Genomic DNA, 24,730 nt, shown 5'->3' with positions numbered 1-24,730 from the left:
TACCTGTGTAATCCACTATAACCGAGATTATATCCATCAGAAATAAAAACATCTACCGTGTCAAAAACAAAATCAAGTGCAGAAGTGTTATACACATTCTGTAATGCCCTTGTTGTCTGCAATCTATAGTGAGAACCACAGGGTAATTAAAAACTAGAATATTGGAACACATCTGAAATAAATATAATGGAATAGAGACGCACACTGCACACTTCAAAAGGGGTTGACAATAAAGATCTGTTGGGGCTAAAATTCAAAGGAATTGTGAAACAAAAACAAAATTATGGAGAGAGGATGTCATTGCAACCATTTCCTGTGAAGAAACAAGATGGAGCATAATATGGATACAATTGCCCTGCAAGGTCTGAATATAGATTTTGACCTAGAGACTTTTCTTTAAGGCATACACAAACTCTGAGAAATGTTTGTGTCTGCATTTTTTTTTACATTTCAATCTACACCTTTTATACACCGAATAAGGATAGAACAGACAAAAGAGGTTAGAGCAGATAACCATTATTGTAAGTTTTATAGTTTAAAATATACCAAAATTGAGCTGCATTATTTTATTTAATATGCATGCTCACAGAAAAAGAAAAAAGGAGCTAATTTATGTCATTATCTATACCCAAGCACCAACCATTAATCAAAAATGAGTCCATTGAATTTAAGTGGATGGCCAGGGGGCTGACCGCATACCCTAAAGAAGCGCTAATTGGGTGAAACGTGTAGGTTCATACCCCCACCACACATCAGTCAGACAAGCCGACCAATCCCTGTATCCAAGACAAGACCAGGATTCTGCAGTGAGCACGGAAGGTACCGCATGATGCCTATTGCCTGCAACATGCTCCACTGGGATAGTACTGAAACTATAAAGGTGCATTACACATGCTCTTTACATAGAGGATTCCTTACAACGAGCCAGGAGGCTCACAACAGGTACCCTACTAATGTAGAAGGTCAATTATTGAATGGACAGAAAAAACATTGCTTAAATATCCAAAACACTACTTATTTAGATCTGACAGATTTCCATTATTTTTATGTTTAGCTATTATTTGTATTTTTTCTGCATCTTTGTACAGTACAACTATAATAACTGTTTCATACATTTACTAAATGATCATATTTTTTATCCAAGCTCTATGTTACAGGTTAAGTCTCCCAAATCCAAATATTCCGAAATACGGAATACTTTTAGCATGACTGGAAACCTTTGCTTTCTGATGGCTCAATGTACATAAACTTTAAGGCACAAAATTATTAAAAATATAGTATAAAATAACCTTCTGGCTGTGTGTATAAGGTGTATATGAAACATAAATGAATTTCATGTATGTACACAAACTTTCTTTGATGCACAAAATTATTGAAAATATTTTATAAAATTACATTCAGGCTGTATGTAGGTGTATATAAAAGATAAATACATTCTGTGTTTAGATTTGGGTCCCATTCCCAAGATAATTCATTATGGAATGCAAATATTACAAAATACGGAATATTCCGATATCCAAAATACCCCTGGTCCCAAGCATTTTGCATATGGGAGACTCAACCTGTAATAGTGTGCCAGGGATATTTTCTATTAACACACATATTTTCTGCAATATCAAGCAGAGGGTTTAGAAACCACTGCAATCACACTAAAAAAAGAGATGGTTGTGATAGGCAAGGTTGCTTAAATAGCATGCTGTGTGAGCTGTCAGGTTAGATAAGCAGTGATTATATGGTGGTTTTGACAAAACCCCATGAAAAAAACACCACAAAACTGCAGTAAAACAAAGCCCGAACAAAACCATTGAACAGTAAATTCATTGGGTTGGTGCTTCAATTTGCCAGCAATGTGCAGGGGCCTAGTAAAATTACATTAACATTAGTTTGTGGCATCTTGTTAACCCTATTCCCAACCTCACATCATTACACTACTCATATCACATGCAGATGGGTACTTGCTAACAGTGCCACACACATCTCTTGCTGCTGTATAGATTGCCCACTTCTGAGGGCTTCCCAGATGAACAGAAGTTAAAGACTAAATACAATACAGTGCTCAAACCCACCAATATGTCATTCTCATAACAAAATAAATAAAAACTAATACAGAATTTAACAGATAAAAAACCAAAACATACTCACTCCAACTTCACGCTTGTATATAACATTTACTCCCTCCAAAGCAATCTTTCGCAAGTTTAAATGGCATCTCGTTCGGAACACAGATACAACATTTGTGATCAAAATATCTAATGCCACGTCACTGTCTGCATCCATTGAGGTGGCTTACTTGCTGCTTGTCCCCACCATGAAGAATATGCCCTGCGTAAAAAATAAATAAATAAAAAGTTGACTTTTGTTGCGTCTATCAATAGCCACCAATTTTCATCAGTTTTGCCTGCGGGATTTAAATCAACAATATTATTGATTGGTTTTGCATTTATTATTACGGTTTGAAATACCGCAGGCAAAATCGGCGGATTTGAAAAACTGTTGGCTAGTAACTATACCCTAAAACTTGTATACGACACCTTGTATTTCATTGTGATGTACATACTTTATGCCTGCAGATACAATCAAGCAGCTTCTGACAAACTCCACTATGTGAAGACCACAGCTGACTCCGAGAGCTTCAGCTTCATACAGCATATCATGCCAGAACAAATAGAGGGGCTGATTCAGAGATGTACGCTAATGCAACAGCATCTCCGTACGCAACGCAGTTGCAAAAATATGCTAAAAGTTAGCAAAGATCACCCGAGCATAAAGACGCCACTACTGCCTTCTCACCTGCGCACAACTACGCATACCTACTTAAACATTGGTACCATCGAAGTACATCGGCGGCCATTTTACCCTTGCAGCAGGTCTGACCTGACGCAGGCCAGGGAGCTCTTCTGTCACGCAGAGCTGCGTATGCAATTGTAGTGGCTAATTTATGCACGCCCACGTAACGGCAAACGGCCAAGCACGCCTGCATTTCGCTAATCACCCCCTGTCTCCACCCCCAAACGGTCACTTGCTGTCAATCAATCTGTAATGGGCCTCCATGGTCTGTGTGAACGCACAACGGACGCACTGCTGCCTTCACGCACGCACACTGCAATGCATACGCAATGGCAAATAATCGCCCGATCTGCGTGCAAATTGCAGTTGCGTTTATCTCTGAATCAGGCCCAGAATGGGCTGTTTATAGGGAGTAACTTAACAGAAATCCACTAATGCTAGGTACACCCTGGACGATGTGTGTGTACTCAGTGACGGCACAATATATCGGACAGTCTGTACACACTGCACGATTTAGTGTATGACCGCCCAATCTATCGTTCCCCTGCCACCTCCAGAAGCATGGTGTCAACCGTTAGATCTTTAAATTGGCCTCCGCTACAGGCAGATCTGTAGATGCGACAAATGGCGCGCGCAATAGTGTGCACACACTGGACGATTTTTCATTACGATTCGTTCCAAAATGACAAATCATCCAATATATATTCTAATGTGTACCCAGCTTTAGACAATCACACAGTAGGGTGTATGTTCTGTAATCATATGACAATTTACTATTCTTAGCTACAATAAGTAGATCTGAAACATCATCATTTTTGCGTGAGAGGTAATCTCTTCCAATCTTTCAAATACGTTCCTGTTAACATCCAATTGCATAGATAAAAACGGTACAGTCTATGGTAACAATGGATCACAACTCAAAATCCCAATTAAGTAACTGAAAATGTAAATCATCAGTCTTATACACTATCTAGTTTTGGGAAAAACAGGAATTTAAACTCCCAAAAATAACAAAATATGTAATGATAATGTATTATTTTCAACATTGTTACTGATGTTAGAACAATTAATTTTTGTATTTTTAGATGCGTTTTATTCATCGTTTAATGCAGTTCCCATGCTTTGTAATTTTGAATGCTAAACTAATAACGGACAATAATGCATGAAAAATAGCCTGATGCAGTACATCTTATATTCAGCACTAAAGCTGGGTACACACCTGCAGATCAATTCTGCCGATCTGATAAACGCCGTGACATGACATATCAATTATTGGATTGGTGTGCACCCATACACACAGAGCAATTATTAGCTCAGTGTGTGCTGCATTCATGTCTTCAATGGGATTGGGAAGTCAGGAATGAGATAGCATGTACAGCAAATCCGATCGTGACCAGCCATTCTCACTGTTGCAGGAGCATTTGAAACAGTTTATTGGCTAACGCTCCTGCATACACACCATACAATTATCAAGCTGATATACAGTTATTGGCTGATCGGCCAGATAATTGTATAGTGTGTACCAAGCTTAAAATTCTAGATACAAATGGTGTTTGGGCCTTCAGACCAAATGCTCTTGCTGATGGGCAGCAGGGTGGCTCAGTGCTTAGCCTCACAGTGCTGGGATCATGGGTCTAATTCTAGAAAAGGGTTTTGTGTGGAGTTTGTATGTTCTTCTCATCTGTGCAGTGGATTTTGCTCTGATGTCCTCCCTCAGTGCAAACACAGGCCGGTAGGTTAACTGGCTTCTGCCCATTTGGACCCCAGCGTGTGGTAGCCAGGCATTGAGATTGTACACTACAGCTGCAGAATCTGTAGGCACTATATACACATAGGCAATAATAAGAATATGCGATGTCTCAGCTCCTGTAATTGTTCCCGGACAAGCTCAGGAAGCTGCACATACTGTACACATACAATGCCACACAGTGACTGGGGATCTACAGCTGCACAGAACAGTGATCATGTGCACCCCACGGTTATGGGACACTAATATACAGGAAGCATGCGGCTGCCGGGGCAGAGAGAGTGCAGCCAGGCCGGACACAGCACCATCACTGCCCGGGGGTCACATAGGACAGTAGTGCCCGCTGCCAGGCACTGCAGACAGACAATACAGCCGCGATATAGCTGCTGGTCGTGACAGGCTGTGATCGTTTCCTTGCACGACATACCTGCTAGCTGCACCGTCAGAGCCGGTACAGACGCGTTGCGCGGCAGCGATACAGAGGTAAATAATATATGTGTCCCGGAAGCAGTGCGGGAACCCGGTAACCCTGGCAGGCACTTCCCTGCGCCACGCCCACCGTCGGGTCATTGCCAGGCCCCGAACCTCACACAGGCCACCAATAGCAACCGTCGTCTGACAAGTACTGGCCACTGCAACGTTTCAGAGGCGGTCTATGATTGGCTGGACGCCGGCATGTGATACTCGGGCCTATGATGGGGATCGCTGTTCTCTTTGTTTGGGATTGGAGAAATTATTATTATCGGAGTGGGTGATGGCAAGGGCAACAGTGGTGTCATTAGCACACCAAGCACATCCCAACCTCCTCTTCCTGTGTGTGCCTAGACTTATCTCACTCACTGGCTTGGATACAGAGTCTCTAAATGGCTATGTTGGGGATTTTAGGCCTGAGTTGCCCTCACTGTTTGGGGAGTGCAGCATAAAAATAGTTGATTTAACTGATACTGTCAGGGGTAGATTAATGGAGCGTACACACGGTCAGATTTGTCAGATGAACGATTTGAACGATTTTACCAAAGTTTTGAACGATTGAACGATTTTTGACTGCATTAAAATGAATGGAATCGTCCAAGTCTGACTGCAAACCCATCAGATGTCAGATATCATTATCTGACAAACGGGAACGCGCATCGTTGATCGTCCATCGTTCAGGCATGTCAGATATGAACGATTTTCCTTCAGATATGAACGACTGAACAATTTTTAAATCGTTATTGTTCATATCTGAAGGAAAAATCTGATCGTGTGTATGCACCATAAGTTATTATTGCGCGCTGCTCAGTAATGGGTACCCGACGAAGCAATTCAATTGTTGCTTGCTTTGGGCGCTCACATATCTGCTCACAGTTTCCTGAGGTGGAGAGCAGGAATATGCGAAAAGTCTGCGTGTTGTTTTGGCACCCTAACCAGCACTTCAGACAGGTTTAGCTTCTTTATGTGGCTACACTGTGTTTTTGGGTGTGATATTTAAAGGGCACCCAAAGCAATAATCGACTGCTAAAAAACAATTGAATCAATCCTATGGAGAACACACCGACAGAAAATACATAGTGCATACTTGCTGACAATCTGATCCCTCCCGGAGAGGGCAGCCAGGTAGGCACAGCGGAGGGCGTGATGCGAGTTTGGTTGCGGAGAGGGGGGTGTGACTGCATGATGATGACACCACCCCTGCTACACAATGCCCAGATTACTGGCATTGTGCAGCCGGGGGCTGTGCCACTATTCAGCGCAGATCGCTTCATCGGCTCCTGTTGACACCCTGAATTGCGTAATCGGTTCCCCCCAGGCCACACACTTGTATTGCTGTGGGGGGGAGTGGACGCTGGCGGGGAGGTGCTAGGCTCTCCATCAGCGTGAAGAGAAATGGGGGCCTGACACGCGGTCACACCACTAAACCATCACTAGGGATGAACATCGGAAGCCTACCATCAAATGATGGTTGCGCTTCCACCATTGAAACTTACGAGGTGATGGTCAACTCGCGGCTCCCCCGTTCACGTCACTCAGGGAGTGTGCCCAGCACTCCGAGATGCTGGGCTGCTCCCATGCTCCCCCCTATACTGAAAATAGATGTCGTGCGCATGTGCTGAGCAGCGGTGTGTGCTTTACCCCAATAGACAACCATCGTATGGGCATCGGAAAGCTGCATCCGATGGCTGGCTATCTTCGAATTCCCAGTATTCGATGGAAAAAATACTTCCATCGAATCAGAAATATTGATGGATGCTAACCATCAATTTCCAATGTCCATCCCAAACAGTCACCCACAAGGGGTGTAGCATGGCAGGCACAAGGCAATGCCCCCTTTTCATGCACGTGCAGTCCCGCATTGTATTTTTTGCATATTGGGAAGTATGCATACCGGATGCTGACAGGCTGTGCTGGGGAGCAGTATATCTGTATTGCTCCCATGCTCCATCTAGTGTACATCATAAATGTTTAGTGCCCTCAAAGCAATGTTACTAACGAATGGCCTGAGTTGCACGCTTTTGCACAGCCGCTGCGAGTTTGAACAGAGAGGCTGTGCAATAATGCGACAGGACATAGACGTGAATACACGCCTCCTGACTGCTTCTGTGATCCGCTGCTGTATCTGGAGATGCAGCATCGGATAACTGCGTGAACATCGTCATCTGATTGACCCTCAGGTTACTCAGAATGGAAGTTGTTTTCATGAAGCTGAAGCCAGTGAAGCTGCATACAAGGACGCAGCCACTGCAGCACACCCAGAAATCGGGGCCGACATGGCGCTTTTCTGGGTTGTGGCTCCAGCTTAAGCTGTCAATCAGCAATGGCGTCCGGGCATTGTGAGCAAGCTTGCAGAAGGAGATCTGCACATGCGCAGTGCAGGTCCTGCATATTTGGAGAACTGCAAATATAGGAGTTGTATGCAAACTAGCATCGGGTTTGCGTACAAATGAATCTGGTCCCAAGTGCCTGATTTACAGGGGCATTCAATATGGAGCGAAAAGTGATTTTTTGCGATAATTTCGCACCGATGACGTCATTTTCGGAGGTTTTGGTTTTACACTGTATTTTCAATTTCAAAGACTTCGCAGGTTCGAAAAGTCTTTGAAAAAAAACGGGGATAACTTTTCACCACTGAATAGGTGGCGAAAAAAAGTGCAGAATTGGGGTTTAGGGGTGCAGGCTTAAAAAAAAAAAAGCCTGCACCCCTGGGAATGACATTTTAAAAATAACTGTCAAAAAAAGTTTTAAAAAAAAAATAGGGACACCCCAAAAAATTAATAAAAAAATTGGGGTAAAAAAAAAAATAGGGAAAAAGTGTTTAAAAATAGGGAAATAGGTTCAGGGCTATTCTGCAAGTATGCGGCAGGTGTATTCTAGAATAGGCTATTAGCGGCAGGTGCATAGTTGCAGAATTTTTTAAAACTTACTTTAGGGACATAAAAATATGCTAGTACCCATTTTCATGTACTCAAATTTGATGGGACCACTTAAAAAAACGAAAAATAAAACCTAAGTGCTCTTCTGCATCACTACTTCAATGTCCAGAAAAAACACCTGCGGCTATTTAAATCCCCGACTTTCATTTGCAGGCTAAAACGGGGGTGCCCATAGTGATCCCCCATGTATTTACAACTTTAGGAGGGTCCTACAATTTATTCCAGGAAAATTTAATTTTTTTACGCAGATCCCACTTCGCAGGCTCCCGTTTTTGTAGGTTTTATATTGAATACGGGGATAAAGCGGGCGCGCACCCGATACTTTATCCCAGGAAAATCTCTGATGTGAAGCGAAAAGTCCAGCACGGACTTTTCGCTCCCATATTGAATACCCCTCTTAGAGTAGGTATGAACTTCGGAAGCCGATGGTAAGGAACTTTCAATGTTCTCCAATCCAATGCCCATCTGATGGTTGATAGCCTTATATGCAGCTTCGGAAACCTAGAAGATATTGATATAGCACACAGGTTCTCAAACTCGGTCCTCAGGATCCCCAACAGTGCATGTTGTCCAGTTCTCACAGAATCACAAGTGAAACAATTGACTCCACCTGTGGTTTTTTTAAAATGTGTCAGTGAAGGTGCATACAGACGTAAAGATTTTCTGTCCAACCATCCAACTAATTGATTGGTTGGAATGAAAATCTGGTAAGGTATAAAAGCAAATGACAATCAGCAATTTGCTCCCAAACGATGGAAAATGGACAAAAACTATTGTTTGAACAAATTGTTTAGCTCAAACATTTAACAAACTTGTCTGACCACCCATTTTCATCTGTTTTCTGGCATTTAGGAGGAAATTGCTGATCATCAGTTACTCCCATACGTTATCAGATTTTCATTCCAGCCAATCAACTAGTTGGAAGGTTGGACAGAAAATCTTTATATGTGTATGCACCTTAAGTAATTAATTCACCTGTGCACCTGCTGGGTGATCTTGAAAACGTGAACTGTGTGGGGGGGTCATGAGGATCGAATTTGAGAACCAATGATATAGCCCAGAGGTTCCCAAAGTCCGCCATTACAGTCCACGTTTTACGGATATCCATGGTTGAGCACAGGTGACTTAATTAGTACCTCAATCCATTTGATTTAACCATCTGGACTCAAGCTTGAATATCCCTAAAACGTGGACTATAATGGCAGACTTTGGGAACCTCTGATATAGCCTATTAGGTTAGTGGTCAGAAAAGGTATCATGCAGAATGTGAAAGTGACTTTTATGCCACACAATCCTTAACCAGTATACTAGATTTATTGATATCAACATGGTATCAGGTAACAGCTCTAAGCATAATAGCGGTATTGCAGGAATTAACAGCGGTATTTAGTTGTGGCACTCAACGCTGTAAACATGGCATCAGCTGGACATGAGCAGTAGCCCAGCAGGGATGTCATAAGGTTGGAGACCTTCCTCTGACCCAGGGTAGTAGTACCCAGCATGTATAGTAGAGAGGAGACAGTGCCAAATCACACTGCTGTCTAAAACACAGATGGTGTAATGGTTAGCGTTACTGCCTCGCAGCACTGAGGTCATGGGTTAGATTCCCACTACAGCCTTAACTGTGTGGAGTTTGTATATTCTCCCTGTGCTTGCGTGGGTTTCCTTCCGGGTACTCCGGTTTCCTCCCACACTCCAAAAATATACTGGTAGGTTAATAGGCTCCCCACAAAATTGACCATAGTGTGCATGTGGTAGGGAATATAGGGGGTCATTCAGACCCGCTCGCAAGCGGGTCGATGTTGCCCCACTGCGCATGCGCACGAAGGAGGGAGCTCCGTCGTGCGCATGCGCGAGACCCGGATAGCGATGGGCTCTCCGCACCAAAGGGGGAGTGCTGTCGATGTTGATTGACCACGCCCCCTTTGGTGGGTGTGGCTGCCAGACGGAGGCGTTCCCATGGGAACGCCTACCGTCTGAAGCCGGCCCCCACTGACATCACTAGTGATGTCAGTGGGAGTGATTTTGACTCTGATAGAGCCAAAATCACTCCAGGGCTTGCGGCAGCGAGACCCTACCGCAGGGTCTCCGTCGCAAGCCCGATGGTCATCATGGACGCTCGCATAAGCTGTGGGAGGACGCTCCATTTTCATGGAGGAGGGCCCTGATTCAGAGCGAGCGCTCTGGTCAGAGTGTTCGGCTCTGAATCAGGCCCATAGAGTGTAAGCTCCACTGGGGCAGGGACTGATGTGAATGGTAAGATATTCTCTGTAAAGCGCTGTGGAATATGTGTGCGCTAATATAAATAACTGGTAATAAGTAAAATGCCCCTCTCCACCCCATGTATCCTACGTTATGATATATTGACTTGTGAGTAATGCTTAACTCAGCATTAGTGTCAACCGCTGTGTATTCTTGAAATTGCAGCAGTTTAGCTCTCACGATCTCCATTGATAGCTTAGTCGCAGTGGATTCTAAAGCATCCACATAGAAGTTGAAAGCAGGCGTTAGATTCTGCAGCATTGCCATTGCAATCTCGTCATCCACCTGGACTCCTACAGATACCTTTTGCTGAGATATAGATACCTTCTTGTCAATGGGCCTGATTATGCATGGTAACCTAATAGTGTACATTTCCGATGCTTTAGGGTCTGCGCATGTGCTGAATGAGTCCTGCCATCTCGCAGACTCCCCCAAGCCGCAGCATGACTAACATGCTGCAGATTTTGGGGGCGGAGCTGTGCCATGGCTGGCCACTGTTCTCGGAAACAGGTGTGTCTCCCCTGTTTTCCTGGGAGGAATGAGGCCAGGGACTGCGTCGGTGGACACAGAATTCCTGGCCTCGCAGCTGCCAGGACCCGACAGGCTGCGGTAGGCTTCCACAGCCTAGACAAAGGAGCAACCAGACGCGATGGTGATCCCAGGCTGCAACCTTGGTCGCAGTGCTGGGATCGCAGATACAGCAAGGAGGTGTCTGTTTCCTAAAGACATCTGCTGCATTTGAGATGGACAAAATTGCACAGCCACTTGTGTGCGGCTCATAAATTCCATCCATCTTTGAATCAGGCTCAATGGGCTCAGTCATGTCTCTGCATGCACTTAGGTTGGTACCATACAGTATATGCTTCAGGTTTATTTTCATGAGACCATTATCTTCATACGCTGCCTCTAGGGCTATCCACATGCATTGTGCTGATACTTTACAATGCATAATGGATTACACATGCTGCTTCACAGCTAGGTTTGCACAGCTTCTACCACTTCAGATACATCTTCTTGGTGAACTTCCACGTGGTGTAGTTCTCTGAACCTCTCAGTTTGGTGAAGGTATTGCTTGCAGCTGCGCTATGCACCTTAATGTATGTGCTGATTCAAATAAAGGAACTTTCTGTTTACTTCAAACTTGGGGTTTCTGGGTGCATAATCTATTGGTATAATCTATTGGAGTCGTGGTCATAATAGGTGTCAGAATGTGAAAGAGAGCTGGTACAGTTAAGATCTCTCTATGTGGCTTAACAGTCAAACACTAGTTGTAGATATAAGAGCTCATCTGAATTTTACCAGCTACAATGAAAGTTAGCTGGCATGTTCCTGAGATTTTCATGTGTCAAGGACAGAGGTGTATCTAGGGATCCGAGTGCCCCTGGCAATGTAATGGACTGGTGCCCCCCTCCCCCCATAATTTCAGGCAGTGCCCCTGTAGTATTCCCCCTATGCATTGCCCCCAGTAGCGGCCACCTTCCCCATACAGTGTCCCCAGTAGAAGTCCCCCCTATGCATTGCCCCCAGTAGTAATCCCCCCTATGCATTGCCCCCAGTAGTAATCCCCCTTATGCTGCATTGCCCCCAGTAGCAGCCATCCCTTTTACAGTGCCCCCTGTAGCAGCCACCCCTTTTACAGTGCCCCAAGTAGCAGCCACCCCCTTTACAGTGCCCCAAGTAGAGGCAACCCCGTTCACAGTTCCCAAAGTAGCAGCCACCCCCTTTACAGTGCCAAAAGTAGCGGCCACCCCATTTACAGTGCCCCAAGTAGCCATCCCACCCCCCCTCCCTCCCTCTGCAGCCATCTCCCTCCGTGGCCGCAGCAGCCAATGAGAGTCTGTGTGACTCTCATTGGCTGGCTGCTATAAAAAACAGCCGCCGCTGGCAGCTGTGTGTTTGTTACTGCGTAGGGCAGACCGCTGTCACTGCGGTCTGCCCAACGCTTGTGGGGCCCGGGGGGACTAGTAGTGGCTGAACCGCCGCTAGTTCCGGCCTGATCCACCCCTTGGCTGCTGGTGGCACTGCCGGATGGCGCCCCCCTTTGGCCAGCGCCCCTGGCGAGTGCCATCCTGGCCAATGTGTAGATACGCCCCTGGTCAAGAAAGTTTAGCAACAGCTGCAAATACACAGTATTCTATTAAAAACTTAGAAGCAGATTTACTAAACCTCAGATTTTCAAAGATCTGACCAGTCTGTTTTAAACTTCAACAGTAATTAATGCTAAATTGGCTGCTTTGAAAATGCGACATTTAGTAAATCTACCCATTAGGGCTTGAGCCAATTAGGAGAAAGTTCCTCTCGGCACGAGTAAATGATGCTGTATGCCACGCATACAGCCATCGGACTTGCACATTTTTGCACATTTTTGTTCGCAGCCCCATTGAGTTGAACTACCATCTTCTGAGCCCAGGCTTTTCTATTCTCACCAGAGTGCTGCTGCAGGGCATATGGGCCCAGAGCTGATCTAAGCTACAGCCATATCTAGCTGCTATCTGCATGCATTGTGATGTCACAATGCAGGTCACAGCCCTATATAAAGGATGCCCAGCTACTGGCAGCCATTTTGTGGTTGCATTTTGTCCTACATTGATGCTCTCTGAGTAGTTCCTGCTTTATTTAGGTGACTTTGGATAATGTCTACTGCTGGAGTTTGGATTATACCTCTCAGTAAGGTCCTGTACAGCAACATCTTCAGAAAAAGAATCAGAGTAACATCTTCAGGTAAGGACTTTCTAACAAATTTTAGCCTGGTACCATTACCCTTTCAGACACCTCCCTCCAGTTTATCTGCAGATTTTAATTTAGAAACAATGGATAAAGCAAATTATCCATCTGATATGATGCTGCATGACTTAAGATGGATAAGCACTTTTCCAATCCTCTGGGGATCCAACTCCATACCAGACTGTTGACACAATCCTACTTGAGACCTGGACGCAGATTCAACACCCAGCATATGCCTCTCCAATTTTGAAGCAGATCTCAGACAGTAGGTGCAGATAATGTGGCTGCTACAGGGCCCAGGATGCTTTGAGTATTGCTCCAGGGCATCTGCTGTCTCTGGCCCAGCCGTCTCTGCCTCCATTTCTCCTCACTAACTGATTATTAGTGAATCATAGCCTTCATATAAACCATGTTATAAACATTTAGGATTGGGGAGACTATATCATTTAAAATATATATATATATATATATATATATATATATATATTGTTTATTATGCTTACTATATGCTAATTTATTTAATCCTGCATGTCAGCTAAATAGGCAGATAGTGCAAATATTAGATAATTTACAATCAAAATGGATAAACTGCTAAATAATTTGCAAGGGGAGGGGAGACCTTTGGAAATGTTGCTATGGGGCCTCCATAGGTCTTGCTATGCCCCTGATCCCAGTGTTCATCATACAGTAGAGAGAGCATCTCAGTTAAGTATAGAGACCAGCATGGTTACCACCATAAAGTACAGAGATCATTCCAGGGATTGCCAAATGTTAAATTGAGTATCCTAGTGACAATACAGCACAAACAGCATCCTAGTTACCACCATACAGCAAATATTGTATCCCATGATCACCATACAGCACTGACAGCATCCCAGTGACTGCAATAATGTATAGACAGCATTCCATTGAATGTCATACAGTGCATTGAGTATCAAGGTGATGCCATACAGTACATTATAATCATATTTCTACTTCAGGGTCCACAGGGTTGACCTTGGGGTATAGGTTGGGAACCAAATCCGAGCACCACGCAGTTAAAGCTTTTAGCTCCCAGGATGCACTGGGTCCACTCTCCCTATAACCCCACCCCCAAGCCAAAGGCACCTCAGTTTCAGTTGGTGCCGGCCGGAGTCGGGTCACCGTTAGCGCAGGGGGAGCTGATTAGCAGCCCCTAAGCTTATTTTTTTTAAGGGACAAAGGCCCTCATTCAGAGCCGTACGCTCTGAGCAGAGCGCACGCTCTGAATGAGGGCCGCCCTCCATGAAAATGGAGCGTCCTCCTGGACGCTCGTATAGCTGTGGGTCACCACCCACAGCCTATACGAGCGTGCATTGTGATGGCCGCGATGGTCGTGACCATCGCGACCATCGAAACTGCGAGCCGGAGCCTGCGGTTGAGGTTTTCAACTGCAAGCTCCGGAGTGATTTTGGCTCTATCAGAGCCAAAATCACTCCCACTGACATCACTAGTGATGTCAGTGGGCCGGCTTCTGACGGGAGGCGTTCCCGTGGGAACGCCCCCGTCAGGGAGGCACGCCCCCGGCACGCCCACCAAAGGGGGCGTGCTGTCAATCAACATCGACAGCACGCCCCCTTTGATCAGACACAACGAGCGAAGGACTTTCCTTCGCTCGTCGCGTCTGGCGCATGCGCACGACGGAGCTCCCTCCGTCGTGCGCATGCTCAGTGCATAACATCGACCCACTTGCGAGCGGACAGCCGCTCGCGAGTGGGTCTGAATCAGGCCCAAAGTTTTTTCCATGGACTTTGGACTCTTCAGAGCGGCAGCGTCGGACTGTCCATAGGACGTCTAAGCTGCCGCTCCGTCACCCCGCTGGCGCTGAGACGCCAGTACAGATCTGGGGATCTCAGCGGGACCCCAGAGTCTGTACTGCCGGACTCTGTGGGCGCCCAGGACTGCTGCCGGATCCACGGGGAGCAGGTAAGGTTGCGGATCACCGCTTGCAGTGATCCGCGCATTTCAAATGCAGTCCTGTGCCTCCGGTCTCAGGGGACAGACCGGAGGCGCCGGCAGTGGCGGCGGACCCCCCATACCCCGTGTGTCCACTAGACCACCAGGGACTTAACGATCGGTGCAGGGAGCCGACGTCCCGGGGGTTAATAGCCGGCCAGGGGAGGCAGCCTTCCCTGTTACAGCGGCTCCTCCCCTCAGCTCAGCGCGCCTTTCAGCATCTATAGTCTAGCGTCGCTGAGCTGCTTCCTCCGCGGGCCACACTTCCTCTGAGGTCTCCAGCGGCCATTTTATCTCTGTGGTGCAGCAGAAATCTCTCAGGATGGCAGTTGGTCCAGTCCCCCTGCGTACCTCACCATCAGGTCAGTGTACACAGCGCTGTAGCCTTCCCAGACACTGAATCTGGGCAGTTGAATGCAGTGATGTAGTGCAGTATATTATATGACATGTTTATGTATATATGTATATATCTGCATGGTATGTGACTTATGCTAGTGCTGACTGTCTGTACTTTATTCTCTCACCTGTCAGTGTATATCTATCCCTTTCTTTATCTGCCCTAATACAGCTGTACTTAGGGTGGTTCTGAGGCCTCACATTTATATACTTGTTAATATTTGTGAGGTTGTCACATACTGTTGCGTGCTGCACGTTGCCATATTTTAGATGGAACTGTGTGTTGCATACGCTGAAAATGGGTCCCTGCAGCTAATTTTTGGCATCAGTCAGGACCAGTATAGCGCTGCTTAATATTTCCGCCAAGAGGGTTGGTCAGATATGTCTGACCAGGAGATAGAGCGTTATACTGCACCCATTTTTACTATCCTGCAAGTCATGTGCTGCAGGTGTTAGTGCGGAGGATTTGACTCAAAGGGTTTTATATGTGGCGTCATCTGGTGCCGGCCTCTTTCACGACCCCCTTGGGCGGTTTGTTTTCTCGGGATCCTCTCAATTGCGGATCGCCGGGCGGGCCCCATTGTGAGTGTACCTTACTTGGGGTTACTTCACCATACTGCCCTTTTCATCTCAGGGTATCTCGCAGCTTCTTGCACTCTTCCCCTGTGACACAGACTACCGCTCCATGCCGGGGTTTTTCGCAGTACATGAATTCCCCCTGGTGCCACAATAGTCTGTCATTCCCCTTACAGGGATTACCACAACAGCCACCCTGGGTGGATGTCGTTTTCTACGAAACACTAATTGGCGTAGTTGACACCCTGTGGTTACTTCCCAGTTGGCTCTGCCGTGAACTGGATACTGTTTTGGGCTCTTTCCCTCTTACACAGGGAGAAGCCTATTTCAGGTATTATCCCTGCTTTAGGGCTGCTAGCAGGTCCATTCTGGTTAGAGTGAATGTTGACCTGCACCTATATCATACACCCTCAGTCTTACATGCCTTCGGGTTCCCTGTTGCTGACTAGCGGGTGGATCGCATGGCGGGACTCTGGCTGTTGGCCAGATAGGAGATGTTACAACAGTGTTTGGCCTCCTGTCACAAATTCCCTGAGGGTCATCACGAGCCCCTCCTGGGGTGGATGGGCGTGTTACTCGTCTGATTACAGACGTTACTACGCCTCCCATTCCTGCGTGGTCGGATTCTTTGGATCCGTAGGTGGTAACTCTGCCTGAAATCAGTATACTTGCTTTCAGGGGTTGTTACCCATCCTACCATGGCTATAGCATGGTTGGTTAATACTATTGCATATTGGGCTGATGCATTTGTAAAGTTTTTTCCCCTTCAACATGTCGAGGGTTCAAATGTATTTGGTCGCTCACGTAATATATGCAGTTGTCATAGGTGGAAATGCCTATATTGGATACTAGTCTCCTAACTTTCAGAGTTCCGGCTGCGACTGTATCCTCCGTAATACACTATGGCTGCGCTCTGGGAATGCAGAGGTGCAGATACCATCTTTAGGATAGATCTTGTTTGGTCCTGACCTTGACAAGATTGTAGTAACATTGGCAGTATTACTAACGACAAGTTTACCGCTTTCAGCTATGCCCACTACAAGGCCTCAGACTAAGTCTGTTAAGTCTTTTTGTCCTCTGGGTCAGCCTAAAGGTCTGTTTCTTCGTAGACTGTCGGCATCTACAAGGGCCGACATATCCAGTACCGAGCAGGCCTGGACTGCCAGCCGATCCTGCTTCTGAACCTACGGATATCTCTTCAGCCTGACGGGACAGGCCTACAACTGGGAGATACCGATTTTCTCAGTTCGCCCGGTACTAGTGTCAAGTTGCCGCGGCTACGTGGATAGGAGGGTACGCCCTCTCTTTGCTCAGGTGGCCTCTTTACAAGGGCCTTACAAATCCAGAAAGCTATGCAGTTGTTGTGGTAAGTGGAGCTAATTAGGCCATCCCCACTATCTCAGTGAGGGACTGGTTGTTCTGCTTTCTTTCTGGTGCGGTGGCTGAATGGGCCTCTTTGGCCTATTCTCTGTCTCAATTCCCTGAACCAGTTCCTAAAGCTACCTGGGCTCAGGAGGAAATCCCTATGCTCCATCATACGATGTTTGGAACCTGGGGACTTTATGGTATCACTGGATATACAGGACGCGTGCCTACGGGTACTTACAGAGACCTTTCCTCAGCATGGGCTGAGGTTTGTTGTATAACAGCAACACTTACAATTTTTCGGGCTCTGCCTGTTGGGACTGTTCTCAGCCCCACAGGGGTTTACCAGTGTTTTGGATTTTCTGACAGTTCTCCTGTTCAGTATATCCCAATGCTCCTGTACCTGGACGGCCTCCTGCTCTTAGCAGGATCACCGGGGTACTTTACAGCCAGGTCAGGATGACCTTCTTCAGGGTGCAGACATTTAATCAACGGGGAAAAAGTCCTCCCTGCATCCCTCTCTGGGTATTCTTCATCTAGGATCCCTGCTGGATTCTCAATCTGAGAATTCTTCTGGCGTAAGACAGAATCTCCACTCTTCCATTAGGAGTACATGGTTGTCTACGCAGTCGACATATGTCTTTACACTCTGGGATGCATGGTCAAATATTCAGTGTCTGCCTTTGGAAGGGTGGAATGGGCTCAGTTCCATTCCAGGCCTTTCCATAATTGACTCATCTCCAGATGGAACGAGTTTTTTCTGTCGGATCACTGTTCAAACGATGATGCTCTCTCCGGAGGCAAGTCGGTCCCTGTCCGGGTGGCTATGACCATCTCGTCCAGGGTATTCTTTGCTATGGACAGTGTCTGGTTTGCATCCTTTTCAGTGCAGTTGGACGTCTGTCGATTCCACCCTGTCAATTAACTTACTCTGGCATAACTCTTGTTTTCCGGTGAACCTGAAAATGTTCAGTCCGACAGGGTCAGGACAGTGGCTTCCTTTTTAGCAACACTGTTCGTTGGGTGGCAATGACAGGTATGTCACATATTCGGACATAGGGCCTGATTCAGAGCCGTTCGCTATTTGCGGTCGTTCGTTCAAAAACAAGGGGTGGCTATTCAAATGATCTGTTCGCAAATTGCAGTCTGTTCACACCTCTAAGTCTGAACGAGCGAGCAAAACATACGCTCGTTTATTTGATAAAAACGCCCCCTGGCCGCTCGCACCATACGTCATGTCCGCTATTTATTAGATTAATCGAGTACATCGTACAGCGTATGAACTGCTCGCTATTCTTGTGGTTGTTTTTTTCAACTGCTATTTTGCGAGCAGTTCTGAGTTAAAAAAAACCAAGTGACGTGGTCAATGACGCTGCTGTATTAATTATGCACTCCCTTAAAACGCCCGTTTTGACCTTTAAGCACGCCTGCGTTCGAATTCCACTCCCACGTTTTCAAACACCTTCCCCTGTTACCACCCACATACGCCTCATTCTGTCACTCAAAATAGCAGGCACTCGCTATATAGCGTACAAACGATTTGCGGCCGCACTGACTGGTTCGCGCATGCGTACTAAAAACCGTACGCATGCGCAGATGTGCGAACATCGCTCGGAACGAGCGTACGGCCGCTAGCGAGCGGCTCTGAATGAGGGCCATAGTCCGAGGGTCTCCTCCCGACCATCTCGGCAGCGTTCATTTCAGGAGCTCTCCATTGGGAAGCAGGAGTCCTCAGCCGTCACGATGTGCATCCCGGGGACTAGTCTCTTCCCCAAGAGAGGTTTCATCTCCTGGTGAGCAGGGGGGGCCCCCCTGAGGTGACCCTCATGGCCTTCTGACTTTATCACACTATGGTGTTACAGTCCAGCTCTGGGGATTTTGAAGCAACCTTCAGCGACTCTTTGTCGGTGAAGTGGTCTGGTCCTTCCACTTTGTATACCTGTGTTCTCCGGTCTCCCTTCTTCCTCGAGGTCTTTGGAAGTGTTTCAATTGAGACGGAGATGCTTTCCTGCTGGTGGCTCCTGATTGCCCCAGATGTCAGGGGTACTTGGATTTTCAGAGTCTCTCCATCGATACTCCACTCCTGATGCTTCGCTGCCCGGACCTGTTGTCTCAGGGTCCTTGGTTTTGCCTTGGACCTGGGTCGTTTGTCTTTGACTGTGTCCCTACAGTGGTCTTACGGCTTCCCTTGCTTTGTCATCGTTGGAATGATTAGAGCACATGAATCAGCTTTTGCTGGGACCTACCACAAACTGTGGCAGCCATAAATCTTATGGTATTGTACCTGTCGATACAATCCTCCGGTGTCCAGGATTTCCAGATATTCTGGCATTCCTTCCGGCTGGCTTGGGTTTCACCCTCGGCCTGGTCTTCCTGACAGTGCGGATCTCTACACTGTCAGTATGGTTAAGATATGGAATTGCTCCACTCTGGTATCCAGTTCATCCTTTGGAGTGTTTTCTGGATTGTGCCTCCATTTGTCCTCCCTAGGGACTCCTTGGGAGTTAGTAGTGGTTCTTCGTTCCCTCCGGGGACAGTCAATGGAACCGCTGGTTGTGATAGCCATTACATGGTCTATTGCTTAGGCTCTCTCTATCTCTCAGGGTGTTTATATCAACCAGGAGAGTGTCTGAATTGGGAGCGTTCTCATGTGGTTCCCTCTTCTGGAGGGCATCATGTCAGGGTGTGAGTTGCTCTCGCCCTGTGTTTCTTCTTAGTGGTTTTTAGGTTCCATATTATTCTGGAACTTATGGTACGGCCATTCAGTCCCCAGTCCTCTCGGCTGGTGTGGCCTCATTGACTGTGGTCCGGCCTCTTTGGATTTATGTGATCCGTTCAGGTTCCTTACGGAAATCGGACTCCTTATTGGTGGTCTGAGATTTCTGGTTTTCACAGGAAAGGATGGCCGGCCTATAGCCAAATGTTGGCTGGATGGCCTCGTAGGTCTTCCTCAGGGGCCTACCCATGGGTAGGCCTTTCTGTTGTTGATGCTTGTTTTTTCTCGGGCCATGTAACCCTCGTGGGTGGCTCGTTGTGGCGCCTCGGCTTTTTTGCCTTACTAGGTGGCCACGTGGTCTTCTGTCCACACCTTTTTAAGGTTCTAGGCATTGGTTTCCTTTGCCTCTCAGGATGCCCTTTTTGGCGACGGATTCTCCTCTCAGCACAGGAGCGTCCCCACCCTTGGTTGAACTGCTTTGGAACATCCCCAAGGTCAACCCTGTGGACCCCCTATGGACCCTGAAGTAGAAAACAAGAGATATGGTAAGAACTTACCTTTGTTATCTCTGTTTCTACGAAGTCCATAGGGTCCACAGGGCGCCCGCCCTGACGCACGTGGCTTCATATGGGCTGTGTGGCTGGTCACCGGTTTTCCGTCTCCCATTTCTGTGAGTATGGTTATTGAGTGTTCCAGTTTTCTCTCTCTTTTTCTCTCCTCCTCCGGCCTTTGGCTACTTACAAACTGAGGTGCCTATGGCTTGGGGGTGGGGTTTTAGGGAGAGTGGACCCAGTGCATCCTGGGAGCTAAAAGCTTTAACTGCGTGGTGCCCGGATTTGGTTCCCAACCTATACCCCAAGGTCAACCCTGTGGACCCTATGGACTTCGTAGAAACAGAGATAACAAAGGTAAGTTCTTACCATATCTCTTGTTTTACCGACATTCGGTGCAGCAGGGAGGGTGGGGGCAGATTAAGTGGGCAGAGCAGGGGCGTGCCAGTGCGATCGTGGCCCCTCGTCTGCTTTATAATGCTGATATTACTGGCATAAAGCCGGGGGCAGGACTATAATGACAAGATTCAGCGCAAAGTGCATAATCGCCTCCCCTAACCACCCACTTTCACTTGGGGGGCCTGCGGACAATCTGGGGGACTTGTCTACTCTTGCAGGTTGCCGGGAGAGGCACCCAAGTTTTGGAAGGCTCCTGACAGTCCCGGGAGAGTAGGCAAGTATTATTATAATGTACATAGCACCCCAGACTTGTAGCTTGATCACTCTGGATGACAAGCTCATGGAACAGCACTCTGGCCATAGCCTGTGTCCCACAGACTGTATGAAGACTGGCATGGGAGATCACGATGCTTGAGTGTCAGTGGACATGGACTCTTGTTGCCCAATTCTTATTACATGGTGGACAAAACAAATTACTTAGATCTACCAGTGAAGTCTACGACCAATCCGCTATACTGTTTAGGTGCGCATAGTTATTCTAGTCTACATCAGTATTTTTTTCCAATAGTTTAGTAAAATAGCCAGTATTTTGGTTTAAGTTATTATATAAAGGTATGTTTTCTTATAACTTGCCAGTAGTTAAAGTTACTATTCTGTAGACTAGAGTATGAGAATACCAAATTAAATACCCAAGTTACTTTAATCACAATTGTATTTTGATTGCTGACAATCTAAGTAGCATGTATTTCTGTTCATTTAAAAAAGGGATCTGCATATGTGCACTGTAATATTTCCCTCACTCCATTTATAAAAGAGGAGGTGTCAATTAAATGTTGAGGAGGGGAGGTCTTGGTTGGGACCCACTCTCTGAATCCTCAAGCTGATTTGTAACCGAGTATAGTAGCGCACGCAGGGGGGGTTTCTGAGTACCCAGAAACCTCCCCTGACAGAGAGGATAGCAAGCACCACCATGTTATTAAGCCCCGTCCCCTCACGGAAAAATGTCGCGATTTGCGGGTCAATGGGGAGCAGGTGGAGCCAATATGAAGCAATAGAATTAGAATTGCATCATTTGGCTTTGTCCCCTCCCAATTGACTTGCGAATTGTGATATTTTGCCATGAGGGGGCGGGCTTATTGACATGGTGCATGGTCCCGTCTCCATCTCCAACCTGCAGCATATGAAGTGTGTGTGTAATGTATGTGGGACGGGATCAGTATGATTTGCCTTCGATCAGGATGCCGGGCTCCCAACGTAGGTAAAATTACAGGTGTCGGGTTCCCTGTCATTAGACCCTTGCCGGGATTAGACAGTCGGGATGCCGAAGATCGAGATTTAGACCGTCGGCATTCCGACTGCATACCGTGTGACATATATGTGTGCAGATAGATAGATAGATAGATAGATAGATAGATAGATAGATAGATAGATAGATAGATAGATATACACTACCATTCAAAAGTTTGGGGTCACCCAGACAATTTTGTGTTTTACATGAAAACTGACTTATTTATCAAATGAGTTGCAAAATGAATAGAAAATGTAGTCAAGACATTGGCAAGGTTAGAAATAATGAACTTTATTTGAAATGATAATTTTGTCCTTCAAGCTTTGCTTTCGTCAAAGAATGCTCATTTTGCAGCAATTACAGCATTGCAGACCTTTGGCATTTTAGCTGTTAATTTGTGGAAGTAATCTGAAGAAATTTCACCCCACGCTTCCTGAAGCACCTTCCACAAGTTGGATTGGTTTGTTGGGCACTTCTTGCGTACCATACGGTCAAGCTTCTCCCACAACAGCTCAATGGGGTTGAGATCTGGTGACTGCACTGGCCATTCCATTACAGACAGAACACCAGCTGCCTGCTTCATCCCTAAATAGTTGCATAATTTGGAGGTGTGCTTTGGGTCATTGTCCTGTTGGAGGAGAAAATTGGCTCCAAGCACTGTCCACTGGATATGGCATGGCATTGCAAAATGGAGTGATAGCCTTCCTTATTCAAAATTCCTTTTACCTTGTACAAATCTCCCACTTTACCAGCACCAAAACAGCCCCAGACCATCACATTACCTCCACCGTGCTTGACAGATGGCGTCAGGCACTCTTCCAGCATCTTTTCACTTGTTCTGCATCTCACAAATGTTCTTCTGTGTGATCCAAACACCTCAAACTTCGATTCGTCTGTCCATAACACTTTTTTCCAATCTTCCTCTGTCCAATATCTGTGTTCTTTTGCCCATATTAATCTTTTCCTTTTATTGGCCAGTCTCAGATATGGCTTTTTCTTTGCCACTCTGCCTAGAAGGCCAGCATCCCGTAGTCGCCTCTTCACTGTAGACGTTGACACAGGCGTTTTTCGGGTACCATTTAATGAAGCTCTACAGGCTCTAACCAAAGTAGAAAAAGAAGTAGGAGGTCCCAGTGCACAACTGTGCAAGAAGACAAGTACATTAGAGTCTCTAGTTTGAGAAATAGACGCCTCACAAGTCCTCAACTGGCAGGTTCTTAAACTCGGTCCTCAGGACCCCAAACAGTGCATGTTTTCCAGGTCTCACAGAATCACAAAGGTAATAATCAGCTCCACCTGTGTATCTTTTAAGATGTGTTAACGAGTAATGATTACACCTGTGCACCTGCTGGGTGACCTGGAAAACATGAACTGTGTGTGGTCCTGAGGGCTGAGTTTGAGAACAACTGCTCTAGTAGATAGTGGAAGAGTGACTAAATAGGGGAGCCAAATCATGAAAGATTTCTCTGCTCGGGATTCTAAATGGAAAACTCAATCCAGTCCACCTGGTATGGATAGGTTAAACGGGTAGAGAAATAGAGTCAGAATGTATCCACCGGGATAGAATCGTTTTCTGCTGCTGTGCGAGCTTATAGTAATTTAACTCCCATAGATATCTGAGATGGAGTTCAAGAAATATACTGATTCCGGAACGTACAGAACATATGGACCATAAAAGGTATACCTAACTCATTATTAATATAAATTTGGACATCCATCCAAAAAGTCTTCACTACAGAACAATGTGTAATATCAGCGTCAGGGGTTGAGCACTTAGGCACAGCCGTAACTAGGGTAGTGCAACCTGCGCCATGGCAGGGGGTGCTGTTTAGGCCTGTCAGATTTCCTGTTTATTATCATTTTTAGTTGTAGCTTCCTCTTCTTTTAATCCCAGCATCTTCTGGCCTCCCCTATCTCTTCCCTGGCCCTTCCCAATGAGGCCATGGCCCTTTTTTAGGTGCACTACCTTATGTCCCTATTTGAAAAATAGGGGGGGGGGAAAGGGGGCACCAATGCTCTCTGTGGCACAGGGCACCAAAAAGTCTAGTTATGGGTCTGCACTTAGGGCCGCATTCAATTAGCGGCGACATTTTCACCAAAAACAGGAGAAAAAAACTGGAGAAAAGTTCTCTCCAGACCAGACCAGGCGAAAAAAAAAAATGCAAAATCCCTATTTTTGGCTAAAAATGTGGGGATTTCTTTCAGAACCCTTTGGACATTCCCCCCCTAATGATTTTGCAGTTTTTTTGGCGAAAAGGGAAGTTTTCGCCAATTGCAAAAAAAACTGCCATTTTTGCCGCTAATTGAATATGGCCCTTAATCAGAGTTATCAGAGACCCCAGCGAGTAACCTAGGTTCAGGAGTATATTACGCCTTATGTAACAATTAAAATGTTTATTTTTATGTATTTAGGGAGACAGTGGGGCTGAGAGTGTAGGGGGTGACCACAACCACACAGCACTGGTCACAGATTCTCTCCTTCTCAATATAGGCCATTAAACATTTACAGCCCCAGGCCCATGTAGCACTTAATGC

At 46.3% G+C, this 24,730-nt stretch overlaps 1 protein-coding gene across 1 annotated transcript in view; it reads right to left on the bottom strand.

The window, feature by feature from the left end:
* The window catches only part of TBPL1 (TATA-box binding protein like 1), a 34,824-nt gene extending 29,714 nt beyond the window's left edge, over nt 1-5,110 (bottom strand). Inside the window, exons 1-2 of the mRNA XM_088451584.1 lie at nt 4,962-5,110; nt 2,143-2,322 (exon numbers count right to left, since the gene is read on the bottom strand). Of these exons, the coding sequence (XP_088307710.1) occupies nt 2,143-2,277 (135 nt within the window). The 5' untranslated portion in view covers nt 2,278-2,322; nt 4,962-5,110. The remainder of the gene's footprint in view (nt 1-2,142; nt 2,323-4,961) is intronic.
* Between the last annotated feature and the right edge of the window lie 19,620 nt (nt 5,111-24,730).

The sequence above is a fragment of the Taudactylus pleione genome, unplaced genomic scaffold (assembly GCF_031769625.1).
Source record: "Taudactylus pleione unplaced genomic scaffold, aTauple2 ptg000006l, whole genome shotgun sequence".
NCBI lineage: Eukaryota > Metazoa > Chordata > Amphibia > Anura > Myobatrachidae > Taudactylus > Taudactylus pleione.
Note: the sequence above shows the minus strand (reverse complement) of the source record. Positions and strands in the feature narration are given on the sequence as shown.